Below are 13,159 nucleotides of genomic sequence, written 5' to 3' on the forward strand. Positions count from 1 at the left end.
CAAAGTTATGAATGTCTGGCACAAAATCTGATCCATCAGACCAGACGAATGGAGTAGGGGAGAGCGGTGATGATTCGGACAGTGGGATGGTCCGGACATAGCACTTATTGTAAAGTGTATGGGACTGAGTGCTGCGAGATTTTGTGAATGTGCAAAACTTTGTTGCCTTGGCCCACAAAGGGACAACCACGCCCTCAGAGCTGTTATTTTCGATGCAAGTCCTATTTTATGTTTTTTTGCATCTCGTATGTAATATTTTCAGGGTGTATCGTAAGCTCTCACTTCAAAAACGTGCCAATTAGCGAGATGTAAATTATTTCGGTGACGCAGCGATGCATGGTGAAAGTATTGACGTATAACACGACGTACCACCACCGAGGCTCTCGTGCCGGAAAAGGAGTGTGACCACACGTTTGCTTTTTATAGAGTCGTGATGATTCGGACGGTTGATTTTTTCATGATTTTTATTAAATTTATATCAATTTAAACATTATAGGTGTTACAACGGTTATAAAAAGGTTAATTTGGTTGATTTATATTCAGATATTATGCTTGTGAGAAGAGACGGAAGCCATAATACCAAAATTTTTGAGATATTTCGTGTAGTTCTCCTTTTATTTTTTCCCCTCAAAATATTGAGAGGATACTTTTGTCCTTAAACAAATGTTTTGTAGAAGATATAATCTTGTTTATTAGCCAATCAAACTTAAGTTATATTAATATTATGGCGAGTATCATGAGTGTCCGTAACCATCGCCACGGGCGGGGATGGTTCAGACGATTTAAAAATTTGTCTTTCATCACCTACATCTGAAAACTGGAAATAACTACGAGTGTCATATTAGCAGCCTAAAGAGCCAAATGATGGAGGAACATTTTGAGATCAACAAAATTACACTACTTTTTAAACTTCTTTTTCTAAAAATATTTTTCTAAAAAGTGTCCGAATCATACCGGCTCTCCTGTTCTCCCTCTGCCTCCCCCTCCTCTCCCACACCAGCTGACACCCATCCCTCAGTCAGTTCATTAGCTGAGTCTTCTCTTACACCACCACTGTCGTTTTCCTCATCTTTCTGCACACCTCTCCTCCCGAAATTGACCTTTCTTTCGGCCACCTCTTTTGATTCTTTTTTGGGAGCAGCGAGTAGCGGGCTTTTTTTATTATTGTTTTTTTTTGTGTGTGTGCCCTTGAGCTGTCTCCATTGTTGTAAAAAAAAAAAAAAAAAAAGGGAGGGTCAGGTAAAGGTGAGGAAAGAGGGGGAGAGAAAGGGTGTGAGTGGGAGGGAGAGAGATTAAAAGAGAGAGGTAGGGAGGGTCAGGTAGAGGTGAGGAAAGAGGGGGAGAGAAAGGGTGGGAGTGGGAGGGAAAGAGATTAAAAGAGAGAGGTAGGGAGGGTCAGGTAAAGGTGAGGAAAGAGGGGGAGAGAAAGGGTGTGAGTGGGAGGGAAAGAGAGAGGTAGGGAGGGTCAGGTAAAGGCGCGTCCACACAGCAGAATCTTTGTATGACAACAATGTATCCCAGACGTTTCCCAAGTGTCTCGGTAAACCACTGGGATACATTTGAATACCCTTGGGAAATAGGATGTCGGTGTGTGCGGAGACTGCTGCAATGGCCTCTGTGTTTTACATATTATTGCACTCACTGGAGAGCAAGAAGAAGATAAGGAAACGCGTATGGGTGAGGTAGTTTATGTCAACCACTGATTTTGAAGAACTATTACGAACGGTGACTCTCAAAATACAACGAATCGATACCAGAAAAGCCATTCCAGCTTCCATCAGCCTGCAGCCATAATCTGACAGGCGGATCGAGATCCTTTTATGAGCCTCATTAACACCTTCGAAATGTCAAAGCTGAGTTTCCATACAAACTTTCTTGGTGTGGGCGGTCCTGTGAAACGGTTAGGAAGTTTCTCATGTTTTCCATCCAGGATGGAAAACATGAGAAACTTTTGCGCGCTCGCGCGCTCGTATATACGGGTGTGGGTACGTGTCTGTACGTGGGTGTATATGTGTATATATATATATATATATATATATATATATATATATATAAATATATATATATATATATATATATATATATATGACGAAATGACATGCAGCAGCACTCTAATATATAACTCTGTGGGTCGAACAACCTCTGTTCGGATATCGGTGATCAAACTTTGGAAAATACACAATCATATATGACAATTTTAGTTTTGATTAGAATTCTGTGATTTTGAAAGTCCGAACTGATATTCATTAAATACTTAAGTTGTCTATAACTGAGGGTGAGCATGCACACTTTTCGAGGAGCTAGCTCTCTACAGCTTAACTTTGTTTTACCACCTCGATATTCTGTGGTGTAGGCGGGCAGGCAGAGCTAAGGAGCCTAGGGTGATCCTGGTAACCCGTGGAAGGTGCAGCCGTGGCCGGAGCCAGCAGCGGGACGCGGCGGGTGTGTGGCCGTGACGGGTGTTTCCCTGATAAGTGACAGGAAGGCGCCGCCTCTCCCGCTGCTGGTACTTGTTGTTTTCCAAGTGAGGACCCTCCGCCTGCACCCCAGCATGGTGAGTGCACTGCAGGGCTTGCTGGCTCCTGGGTGGGCTGTGGTCTGGGGAATACAGAAGGCGTACGCCTAGGTCCCCGTGAACATGTCCGACACACACACACTGTCACCGCGGCACCGCCAGCCCCGCGCCCTGGCCCGGCTCAGGCGGGTGTGATCTTTGTGCCTGTGTTGGCTGGGCTACCCTTGTACACGAGAAGGCTTACCCACGAGAGGTTTGTGCGGCCTGTCAGAAGAGCAGAGGTGATGCACCCACAAATATGGGTATTTATCTAGTTTTACACCCGTTTAACTGCAGAGTACACCATTACTGAGATATCTTGTACTGTTCCTCTTTCTTTTTGGTAAAGATTCGTTTTAGTACCGTGCCAGTATCTCTATTTACTTTATGAAACATCACTATCTCTTCATATATCTTTTCTACAAATCTTCAACAGTCATGGAAACACTTTGAAAATCCAATTTAAGGACTTTTTTTTTACTCTTGAAAATAGGGGATAATGTTTACGAAAGTACGTCGCCTCCTCTGTAGGCGGCCATGGCGACGCTGCAGCCGCAAAATAGCTCACAAAGGGTTTAGGGTCGGGGAGCATATTTAAACTACTCCAACCGAACTTTGCAACATACTAACGGGGGGGGCTGCGCCCCCCTCGACCCCCCACCCACATGCATATGTAACTTATTTCAGCGAGGAGGTATTTCTCGCAACACCGGCTGCACCGTCGCCGCGGCAGTCACCAGAGGAGGCAACACGCTTTCGTAAACATTATCCCCTCTTTTCAAGAGTAAAAAAAAAGTCTTTGAATTGGATTTTCAAAGCATTTCCATGACTGTTGAAGGTTTGTAGAAAAGATATGTGAAGAGATAGTGATGTTTCATAGGGCAGGTAATGAGATACTGGCCCGGTACTAAAACGAATCTTAACCTTCTTTTTAATCATATGTGAGGGAAGTGGCGGTAATTATGGAGAGTCACTACACACCTCCAATATTACCCCCACGAGAATAATAACCTTTCCAAGGTCTCACATACTGTTGTGCTTCTCTAGTTTTACTGGCCCATCATACTGTACATATACTGCGTCTACAAGTGAAGTGATTATAAGAAATAACATTATTCCTCTTCACTTCAACAAACTTAAAACACCTGGTAGTGGGGAGGGCTATGAAGACCAGGGAAATTTTGGGTAAAAGCAGCTATGTTAATGATGCTGTCTACCTGAAACAAAGCATTTCTGTGCTTTACTTAGGGTGAAAATATATATTTTCTAAATAAATACCCTGATGGCGGTGCTGTGGGGCAGCACTTTTGATGCGTGCCAATAAGTGATTGTATCTGTTTACTACGTTCATAAGTGGAAGGCGTTATGTGGGAGTTTGTAAACGTCGGGTTCCGCGGATGCGCAGATCAGGATGGGATGTCTTAGGATACGTGGATGGCAGATGACATCACACCGTACCTGCATGGGACCGTCATGGGCCGGCAACAGTGCGCTCACACTGTTTCGTAACAGTACGATCCTGTCCTTCAGCCCGGGATACATATCAGCTGTGCTAACCACGTTCTTCCAGTTGTTGCTATAGTCTTTATCGGGCATGTCAAATAGGCAGCCATTTTTCCACCAGAGAAATTAATTTTTCCTAGCCATCGCTGAGTTAGCACTGCACCGTATGAGAGCAAGATGTCAACTGTACATGGCTTGTAACAATGTGGGTGTAGTCAGAGGAATGCTTGTGGTGGGAGCCAGATCAGGTCACAGGTCAGGTATACAAGTTAGGTCACACGTCAAGTGCAAGAACCACTACTTTGGGCCTTGACCACACCTCACCTCTGTTTATCCTCAGTAGCACACATCTGAATAGCTACACATTATAAATAAATGCATGAATATTAATAACAAGTGAAGTTGGATATACATATTGACAAAATAAATTGAATGAATGAATGAATGAATGAATGCAGTGCTACTCTCCCTGAGGCCACGCCTGTCTGCTGTGCTGTGCCAGTCAGTGATGGAAGCGTGTTCACACTATCCAACACTGACAGGCTCTGGACTGGGCCGTACCAGCGCGGACCTGCAAAATATTCTTGTCGACAATCCCGACTGGCAGCTGCTGGTGAAGGTCTGTGCCAGAGACGTGCAGGTCCGTAGCAGTGTGAACACAACAATGAAGAATATTTTGTCCGGAACGGTACGTTCTGTGCCCACGAATTGGACCACACACGCCGCCACCATGTCCCGTCCCTCGCTTCGTATTTCCGCCGCCCCAAACTGCAAGCTAAATAAATTTAACCAAACCTAAATTAACCTAACCTACCTAACGGGAGGGGGAAGGAGGGCTTCACCCTCCACGACCTCCTTAAAGGAGGCGATGCAAGCAGTTTTGATGAAAAATATCACACTCTGTGATAGTCATTATTTTAGAGTTTTGACGTTTCTAAAGCCGGTGTCACACCGGACAAATCTACCCAGCAATGGACAGAATGTCTGTTGCTGGATATTTGTCTGTTGAGATTTTGTGGTCCGTTAAATCCAAAATCCGTTAAATCGAGGGCCGAGTGTAGTTATGTTTGCATTTAAAAAATTCAAATTCTCAGTGACTTCTCAGTGATGATTTTAATAAGGAGAACTGTAATTGTTTCATGAATAGAGCCCCACCATGCTGGCAGAACAAGGAATGAGTTGAAAATGGTAATGAATTATGTATCTTTTTCAGTCGGCCACACTGCGCCCATACTTGAGTGCTGTGCGGCACACACTATCAGCTGCAATGTGTCTACAGAACTTCAATTCGCAAGTAGTTGAAAGACACAATAAACCAGAAGTTGAAGTTAGGTGAGTGATTATCTGTGTTTTGATGTGAAGAAAATGGATGTTGCTGTATATATCATGATGAGTATAATTTTGAAATGTGAAAATGTGAGATTTTATCTTTTTAAACTATTTATTTGTTTTACTGACAGGTCAAGCAAAGAGTTGCTGATGACTGCTGTGGTTGTGAGCAGAAATGAAAAAGAAAAAGTCCTTATTGAGCCTTCCATTAACTCCATCAGGATATCCATCTCTATTAAGCAGGCAGATGATATTGAACGTATTCTGTGCCATAAATTTATGAGGTATTGCACTGGTACTGCTGAAGCACGTTGACATGTCTTTTGTGAAATAGTTTTTACATTGGTTTGATGAGGCATTTTTAATTTACCTAACATTGGATGGTTGTATGATATAGATTTTTTTTTCAGATTTATGATGATGAGAGCAGAAAACTTTATTATTCTTCGAAGGAAACCTGTTGAGGTATGTAATTTAGCATTCTGCTTGTAGTAATGTGTTCCTTTATCCCTTTATTACTTTTAGATGACTGACCATCAGGAGAACAGTAATCTCTTCAAACAATGAGTGTCAGGATGTTTATAAACACTGTTCATACCATTAAGTGAGAAGCTCTCATTACTGACGTACGAGCAGAAACTGGACGAAACGAGGAGGATTGAGAGAGTGATAGGCGGGAAACAATTAATTTTCTCCCTATGTGAGCGCAGGTGGGATAAAATGACAGCTAGCCAGTACCAAATTGTATTTTCCCCATACATGCTGAGTGAAAAAGTGGGTGTTGGCAGTGGCCGAGTGGATAAGGTGGTGAACGTGGGGTGGAACTGAACAACATCGAAAGGCAGATAATGCCTACCGATGCACTCGGGCTAGAACGAACTAAAAAAAAAAGAAGTGTGGGTGGGGCAAAATGGCAAAGGCCAGAACCAAATTATATTTTCTCCATAGGTTAATTATTCCTATGACACGGTTTCCTATGGTGCGGCCGTTGCTCAGAACCAATTAACCGCGCCATACGCGACTCGACTGTACAGTCGCGGACAGAAGTGAAGACAGATTTCAAAACAATTCAGTCAGCTGGCGAAAACTGGCAACTAATATGTAGGTACCGTTAGTTTGAGTACCGGTAATACCAGTCCTGAGAACTCCAGTACCAGTAGTACTGGTACCATATATGCTGTCAGTATGTATAATAGATAGGAAAAGTTGGTGCCAGAACTTTGCTAATATCTGCTGTTAGTGTTATTAGATAATGAGTCTTTTCATAATACCTATATACTGATTTTTTATGTAGAAAGTAAGTACTCAGAGAGAAAGGGCCGGCACACTCTGGTACTGGTACCGGTACTAACGGTGCCAACGATGTTGTCGCACGCAGCATGGGTCATGCTTTATTATTATTTTTTTTTTTCATATACTTATTCACTTATTTATTTATTTATATATTTACACACACACACACACACACGAACCATTAGGCTATTGATATAATCCTTGTAAGATGTGTGTAGCCTAGCATTGTAAGGTGTTCCCTATATAGTAGCATCACTTTATGTAGCCTATCATCCCAAGAAGTTCTCCCTACACTGAACGATAACGTTTCATAAATCTTTGCCCATTGTTCTTCCACACTCAAATAGTATCATTTTATCATACGAGTTAAAATCATGGGCAAGCATTAATGTTGATTATTGATTTTATGTTACGGTTTGATTAAAAGAGTTGGACAGTGTAGTAACATAAATAGCGGAAAGATCAGCCATTGGTAGTTGCCAGAAAGCAAAGTCAAATTAATGACATGATAATTGTTTTAGCATTAAATGGATATTTTCACCCCCAACAAAGTAGTTACCTTCTTTTATTTATAAGTAAGTGTTTTTATCAGGTATTTTACAAATTTATTGCTTGTGAATCAAATTAAAAAGGAAAACTCTTTAGTGCCTGTGAACGAAAGTTACTGAAATATGTGTTTTCACTTCTGTCCGCGACTGTACATATTGACTGGAGGCACACATCTGTATCTCTGTGTGGTTCATATGTCAAAGAGTGATCATTCATGCAGTTACGTGATCTCTTAGCAAAAAAGGAAAAATATCAAATTATGTAGGACTAAATAGCTATTGGGATATTTACTCTTTTCTTAACAATAGGATTTAAGCAGGGGTGCAGAGTACTCATTTAGTATATTTAATAAGAAATTTACATACAATTAGATTTACAAGAGAAAGTATCTGTAACTGAATATGTTGCCTTGTTCTACCTGTCACTAAAACAAGACAAACAACACCACTAAAACAGTTGCTAAATTTGTAATTAATAAAATAGTTAGTAGAAGTACTATTAAATTTAGACAATTTTCATTTGTAAGGCATGGTGCTATTACATATTTTTCTCAGGATGGTTGTTGAGAATAAGTTTCCCTAGAGGAGTAATATTTATTTTCCCATTGAATGTATGATCAAGGGGAAGCCATTCCAAAATGGTTATTTCTTTCACAGGGTTATGACATCTCATTCCTCATCACCAACTTTCACACGGAGCAGATGTTCAAGCACAAGCTTGTTGACTTTGTGATTCACTTCATGGAAGAGATAGACAAGGAAATCTCTGAGATGAAGCTGGCTGTCAATGCTCGTGCCAGAGAGTGCGCCATGGAGTATCTTAAAAGGGTAAGAACAAAAGATTGATTTTTATATTCTTTTTTTTTTTATTTTTTTTTTTTTACAATAATGGAGGCAGCAGAAGAGAAAACAAACAAACAAACTGCCCTGCTCATGAAAATAGAGGACAGCTTGAGTAGTTGAAAGAGAAGGTCAAACTCAGTTGAATAGGTGTCCTTGTTCATTTTTTTTTATAGTGATCATCATGATCAATATTTTTTTCAGTAACTTCTTTTCTTTTCTTATTATTTCTATCCTAAATTTCAGTTTGAGCTGGATGCTGCATCTGTGTGATGCAGTGTTATTACTTATTCTCATAACCTCCATTTTGATTCTTAAGAATTATTTACAATCTGATGAAGACTCAATAGGTGCACCTAACATCACTGTAGCCAATCCAGGATTCAGTACGTTTTTAAACTAGTAGAAGGTAATGTTATAATTGTATTTTGTAAAGAATCCTTATAACCAAAAACTAACTAAAATTATGGGTATTCTTTTTCTTGAACAGAACATTGAATAAACAACAGAACAATAACATGAAAATTTGTATAGCTACTGTTGCCAGGTCATCGTACTCAGAGCACAGTATTTACCGGTTTCTGATGCCTAACTATTGCCAAGAAACATCAGGATCTAACTCTTTTACCGATAACTATAAATTAGTTTCGTTATTGGAGCCCAGAAGACAGTTTAGGGGTAGAAAGTCGGGAAATATAATCGGCTGAGTACGACAATCTGGCAACGTTGAGGCTGTAGCTCCGTGGCTGAGCCAGCCTATATGCCATTTTGCGGGTGTCAGATACCACAAATAGCATATTTTTACTGCGCAAAGCAGGTGATGTCACTTATTGTGACTAAGTGAGCTTTCATATTTATCTATTTGTGCATATTTCATAGTGGCAAAACTTTCATTACTAGTTTCATTTTTACCAGTGACACGAATATGTGACTGTTTTTCACAATAGAATTTCACTCAAATAAGTGAATCAGACACCACAGAAATATTACCAGTGTGTGTATGAATGAATACAAAAATAAGCACATACTTTGATTTAACTCTAGGGTGTCTCGTGGATCATTTATAAATAAAAAAAATATCTGGATAGGCTACTCTTTAGCCCGTTACCGGCTATGGCTGCCAAAAAAGTCCCTCCGCCAAGTTTGTACTCCCCCATTTGGTGATTGTCAGGTGCGCCTATTGTCATTCTTTCATTTAATATGACTGTTATTTATCTCTCACCAAATTATGTAAGCATTGAAATTTCTTGAATTCTACAGTGGAGCACATTTTGACTCCTCACCTTTGCTGAAATTCCATCTTAGGAGATTTAAATGTTGCCAATGGTCACCTCAGCTAACATCTTTCACTGACCAGCCTGGTAAACAATCCTACAACTTAGCTGCCCTTAATGATCTAAATTGGGTGGTTTAGTAGCCTACACATATTTCTGACTGCCTTGAAGACACATTCCACTCTTTAGACCTTTTCCTAATTTCTAATCCTTCAGCTTATTCTGTCAAAGCATTCTCTCCGTTGTACCCTGAGCTGTATCCTTTTTTCCATCTTCCTGAATAATCCTCTTCATTGGGCATGCCAAACCCTGAGAACAGGTTGGCATGCCCTCAGTTTAGTCCTCCCACATATTTGCATGTGTGTGTCCTCCCTGTAAGTTTGGGAGATGGATTCCAGGAGGTTGAGCGATGCCATAGGCTGTGTCCAGCAACAAACCTCTTTGGTCCCTATTCCAGCCAGACAGGCAGCCTTTCCTGGCTTGGAAAGGTCAGTTGGGTAGTCTGTGTGACCATGAGCCAAGTAGCCACCACTTGGAGTAGGTAGGAAGACACCTACCAAAACGCGCTCAAGCCACTTGTGGGAGGCGAGAGGGTGCTGCAAGCCTATCAAAGACCTTTCTTGTGTCCTCACTTTCTGTTTCTCTACTGTCTCACCAACGCCAGAGAGTAGTTCAGCATGCTCTCTAATGGCAAACTCACTCACTTTCCACACCACAATACATACATGCAACACATGCACACTACTTCCCCAAAATTTATCAAAATTCATTATGGCTGAAGAAGTAACATATGCCTCAAAGTCCCTGTCTGGGGGAGGGACCACAAATGCCCTCAGAGTGAACTCCACTATTGGTTTTAGACCTGAGAGGTGTCTTGATAGCTCGTCAACCTTTTTCTTTATCAACTTCTGCAACATCTCTGGTCTTCACTCTATTTCCCCTTCTGTGGAACACCATCTCTCCTTCTCTAAACCTCACCTTCTCCTCCTAACTGAAACCCAGGTCTCAGAGGCCTCTGCAGTTGAGTGAGGAGAGACAACATCTGGCTAGCTTTTGGGGCATGTCAGGGCCAGATATGGTTGAAAATTAGTGTATAAAAAATGTGTAACCCCCACTGATATCAGGGGGTCATGTGGGCTTCAAGGTTTTGGGAAAAGGGTTGCGAGTACAAGAACAAGAATGTTGGGAACTACTGCCATATCCCATTCCTGTCTCTAGTTGTAAAATTTATCAACATCTTCTTGCAGCCTTAAACAGTCATCTTCCTCTACCATTCTTTTAATATCTTTTGCATCATCAGCAAACAGACTAGTGTAGGCATTTACTCCTGTCCAACCTGTCATTATGTTAATCAAAAACATTACTTGGGCCAACACTGATCTTTGTTATATTCTACTTGGTACTGCAGTCCACCCAGATATTCGATCCATTACTACTGTCCTCATCTGTCTGTCTCTCAAATACATAAATATATTTATGTATCATGCTGTTGATAATTCTTGGCAAGGCCTTGTGGATTCTTCAATTTTCATGTGCTCATAGTCTCAGATCATGTTATAGAATTAGATTATAAACAAATTTAATTTCAACCAAATCCTTGTAATTAATGCACTCTTTTCCCACAGTTTTAAGGTAAACGGAAGAAGAGTCCTGGCAGATATCTTTGGGCTGTGTGGTGGTCTTCTGACAAAACTACTCACCATGCTGTCTTAATGTGAAGTTTAGGATTGCTGTTCCTCCTCAACTGAGCTGGAAACTTAACTTGTTAATTTGTAAAGAGATATTTAGTTTTTTTTCTTGTAATATATTCAGGAAAGCAATATTGAACCAATAACATCATAACACTGTACATAGTAGAACAAAAAGAGGTATCAATCTTCTTCCATGAAGACTTTACTGAGCCAAATGTTAAGAAAGCTAAAAGTTTGCTTTGACCTTAAATAGTACAGGTAACACTCGATTTACGCGAGTGTTGTGTCCTTGAAGAGGTCGCGTAAATCAAAAACAATGTAAATCAAACAAGAGGTAGGTTTCTATCGAGAAATAAATATTCATTCAGTGGAGAGAGAGAGAGAGAATATCCATATCACCAAGATATTCACTCAGGCACTCAATCTCAGCCTCATTCATGTGAGGAAGCAATGAGGGACACCATGAGCGACTGGCTAGTATTGGTACTGGTACCGAGCAGTCTGGTACCGGTACCATACCGTATAGATGGTACCATTAATACCGGTACTGGTACCTGCGCACCCCTATTGTTGAGTAGCGTGGCAGCGTGGGTACTGTATTGTTGTTCAAGTGGAGCGCAGGAAGAACTGAGCTCAGCTGTGTGGCCGTGGCGCCGTGTGAGTCCAGTTGCATTTGACATCTGGTGGCCACTCCATAAAATATCGCGTATAAATGAAAAAAACGTGTATATTAAACATTTATTTGGATTTTGGACCCCACGTTATTTAAAAAATGCGTAAACCAAACTCGCGTAAATCGAGTTACCTGTAATACTTTAGTTTAACTTTGAAGTCATTCCAGCATTTTAAAGAAAATACAAATATTTCCACCTATTTTTACAATCTTCTGTAGATATAAGAGAATATTGTTGAGTTCTTTGATGTAATTTAGGCATATTTAATTCCTCTTATTACAAGATATGTTCCTTTGCCACTTTAGAAGCGTAGGGCATGGGAGTCATTAATTAATAGACACAGAATTGTACCCCAGAGTTTTATACACTTCACAAAAGAAAGGTATTTTGATGGTTCCAGACTCCTCTTCTCCCAGAGTGCTGGTGTGAGTGAGTGCAGTATGAAGCATCTCTGCTTCTGTTACTTTGCTTTCTTCATATTGAAAGAAACATAACTTTGTCAGTATGAAACCATGGGAGAAACTAGTAGTCACAGAACTGTACCCCACAGCTTTAAACACTTCACAAAGGGAAGGTATTTTGTGGTTTCAGACTCCTTGCCTCCCAGAGTGATGGTCTGAAAACTGAATGAATGCAGATGTTGTCACTGCTTTTATTTCAGTGATTTCCTCATGTGTTAACAATTTTGAAGTGTAGGTGAGTAGTTACTATCACAGCATACAGTCAGTCATCATCATCACTACAGCAATCACTTCATCCATTTACTTTCATTGGTTCTCAATTTGCTGCTGACAGGCTTTGAAGTGTTGTTTGCAATGTGGTTTAACTGGATAGGTTTTGAAGCCATAATAAATTGCTAAAAAGAAAAACTATCATAGTAGGAAAAATAATGGACTGAAAATTTAATTTGTTCAATCAAGAGAAACCTAATTAATGTATGGAAGGCTCTAGAAAGATGCATAAGTTATTTTCATTACATTGTTCAGGGACTGAATAATATCAAGTCTTATCTTTGTGTTTCAGGTTATTTTTCAAATTTCATTATATTTCACTTTTATTTTGCTACTTTTGGTAGTGTTAACATACAGGATAGAAAATATATCACCACCAGAATGTCTCAGATGTGAGTGGAGTTTTTCTAAAGGTATCAAATTTGTGAAAGCAGGACTCTTGAAGGTTTTGGATGTTCAGTGTTTGGTGAGTGAGCAGCTCCAATGATTGTGGATGTCTGACTTTTTATTGATCAAGTTACACAAGTAAAACTATGAAATCTATAATGAATATTCCTCTTTTATACTGATTATAAGATGTTAAAATAGCTTTAAAGATATATTCAGCTCATCTCAATGTATCTGAAAATATACAGTTTGGATTACCTGCAAACCTTTTCCTTGGGAAAACAAATTTACTCCAACCGGGAAATTATCACCAGTGAAAAGTATACCACTTTTGT

At 40.2% G+C, this 13,159-nt stretch overlaps 1 protein-coding gene across 3 annotated transcripts; it reads left to right on the forward strand.

Annotated features, from left to right (window-relative positions):
* The first annotated feature begins 2,380 nt into the window (after nucleotides 1-2,380).
* LOC126980514 (actin-related protein 2/3 complex subunit 4) lies at nucleotides 2,381-13,083 on the forward strand. Of its 3 annotated transcripts, none has more exons than XM_050830496.1 (6): nucleotides 2,381-2,554; nucleotides 5,271-5,389; nucleotides 5,518-5,670; nucleotides 5,797-5,851; nucleotides 7,885-8,055; nucleotides 10,967-13,083. In XM_050830496.1, the coding sequence occupies exons 1-6, from the start codon at nucleotides 2,552-2,554 to the stop codon at nucleotides 10,970-10,972; spliced, it is 507 nt and encodes a 168-aa protein (XP_050686453.1). In that variant the 5' UTR covers nucleotides 2,381-2,551; the 3' UTR covers nucleotides 10,973-13,083. The 3 variants fall into 3 exon arrangements, with proteins under 3 accessions (XP_050686453.1, XP_050686451.1, XP_050686452.1); XM_050830494.1 differs by lacking the exon at nucleotides 2,381-2,554 and adding an exon at nucleotides 2,561-2,817; XM_050830495.1 differs by lacking the exon at nucleotides 2,381-2,554 and adding an exon at nucleotides 2,648-2,796.
* Nucleotides 13,084-13,159: the final 76 nt, after the last annotated feature.

The sequence above is a fragment of the Eriocheir sinensis genome, chromosome 44, assembly GCF_024679095.1.
Source record: "Eriocheir sinensis breed Jianghai 21 chromosome 44, ASM2467909v1, whole genome shotgun sequence".
In the NCBI taxonomy this organism is placed as follows: Eukaryota; Metazoa; Arthropoda; class Malacostraca; order Decapoda; family Varunidae; genus Eriocheir; species Eriocheir sinensis.

Coding starts and splice junctions, on each gene's coding strand:
- LOC126980514 (XM_050830494.1), top strand. Junction 5,671..5,796: donor CTGTGCCATAAATTTATGAG/GTATTGCACTGG, acceptor TTTTTTTTTCAG/ATTTATGATGATGAGAGCAG. Junction 5,852..7,884: donor TTCGAAGGAAACCTGTTGAG/GTATGTAATTTA, acceptor TTTCTTTCACAG/GGTTATGACATCTCATTCCT.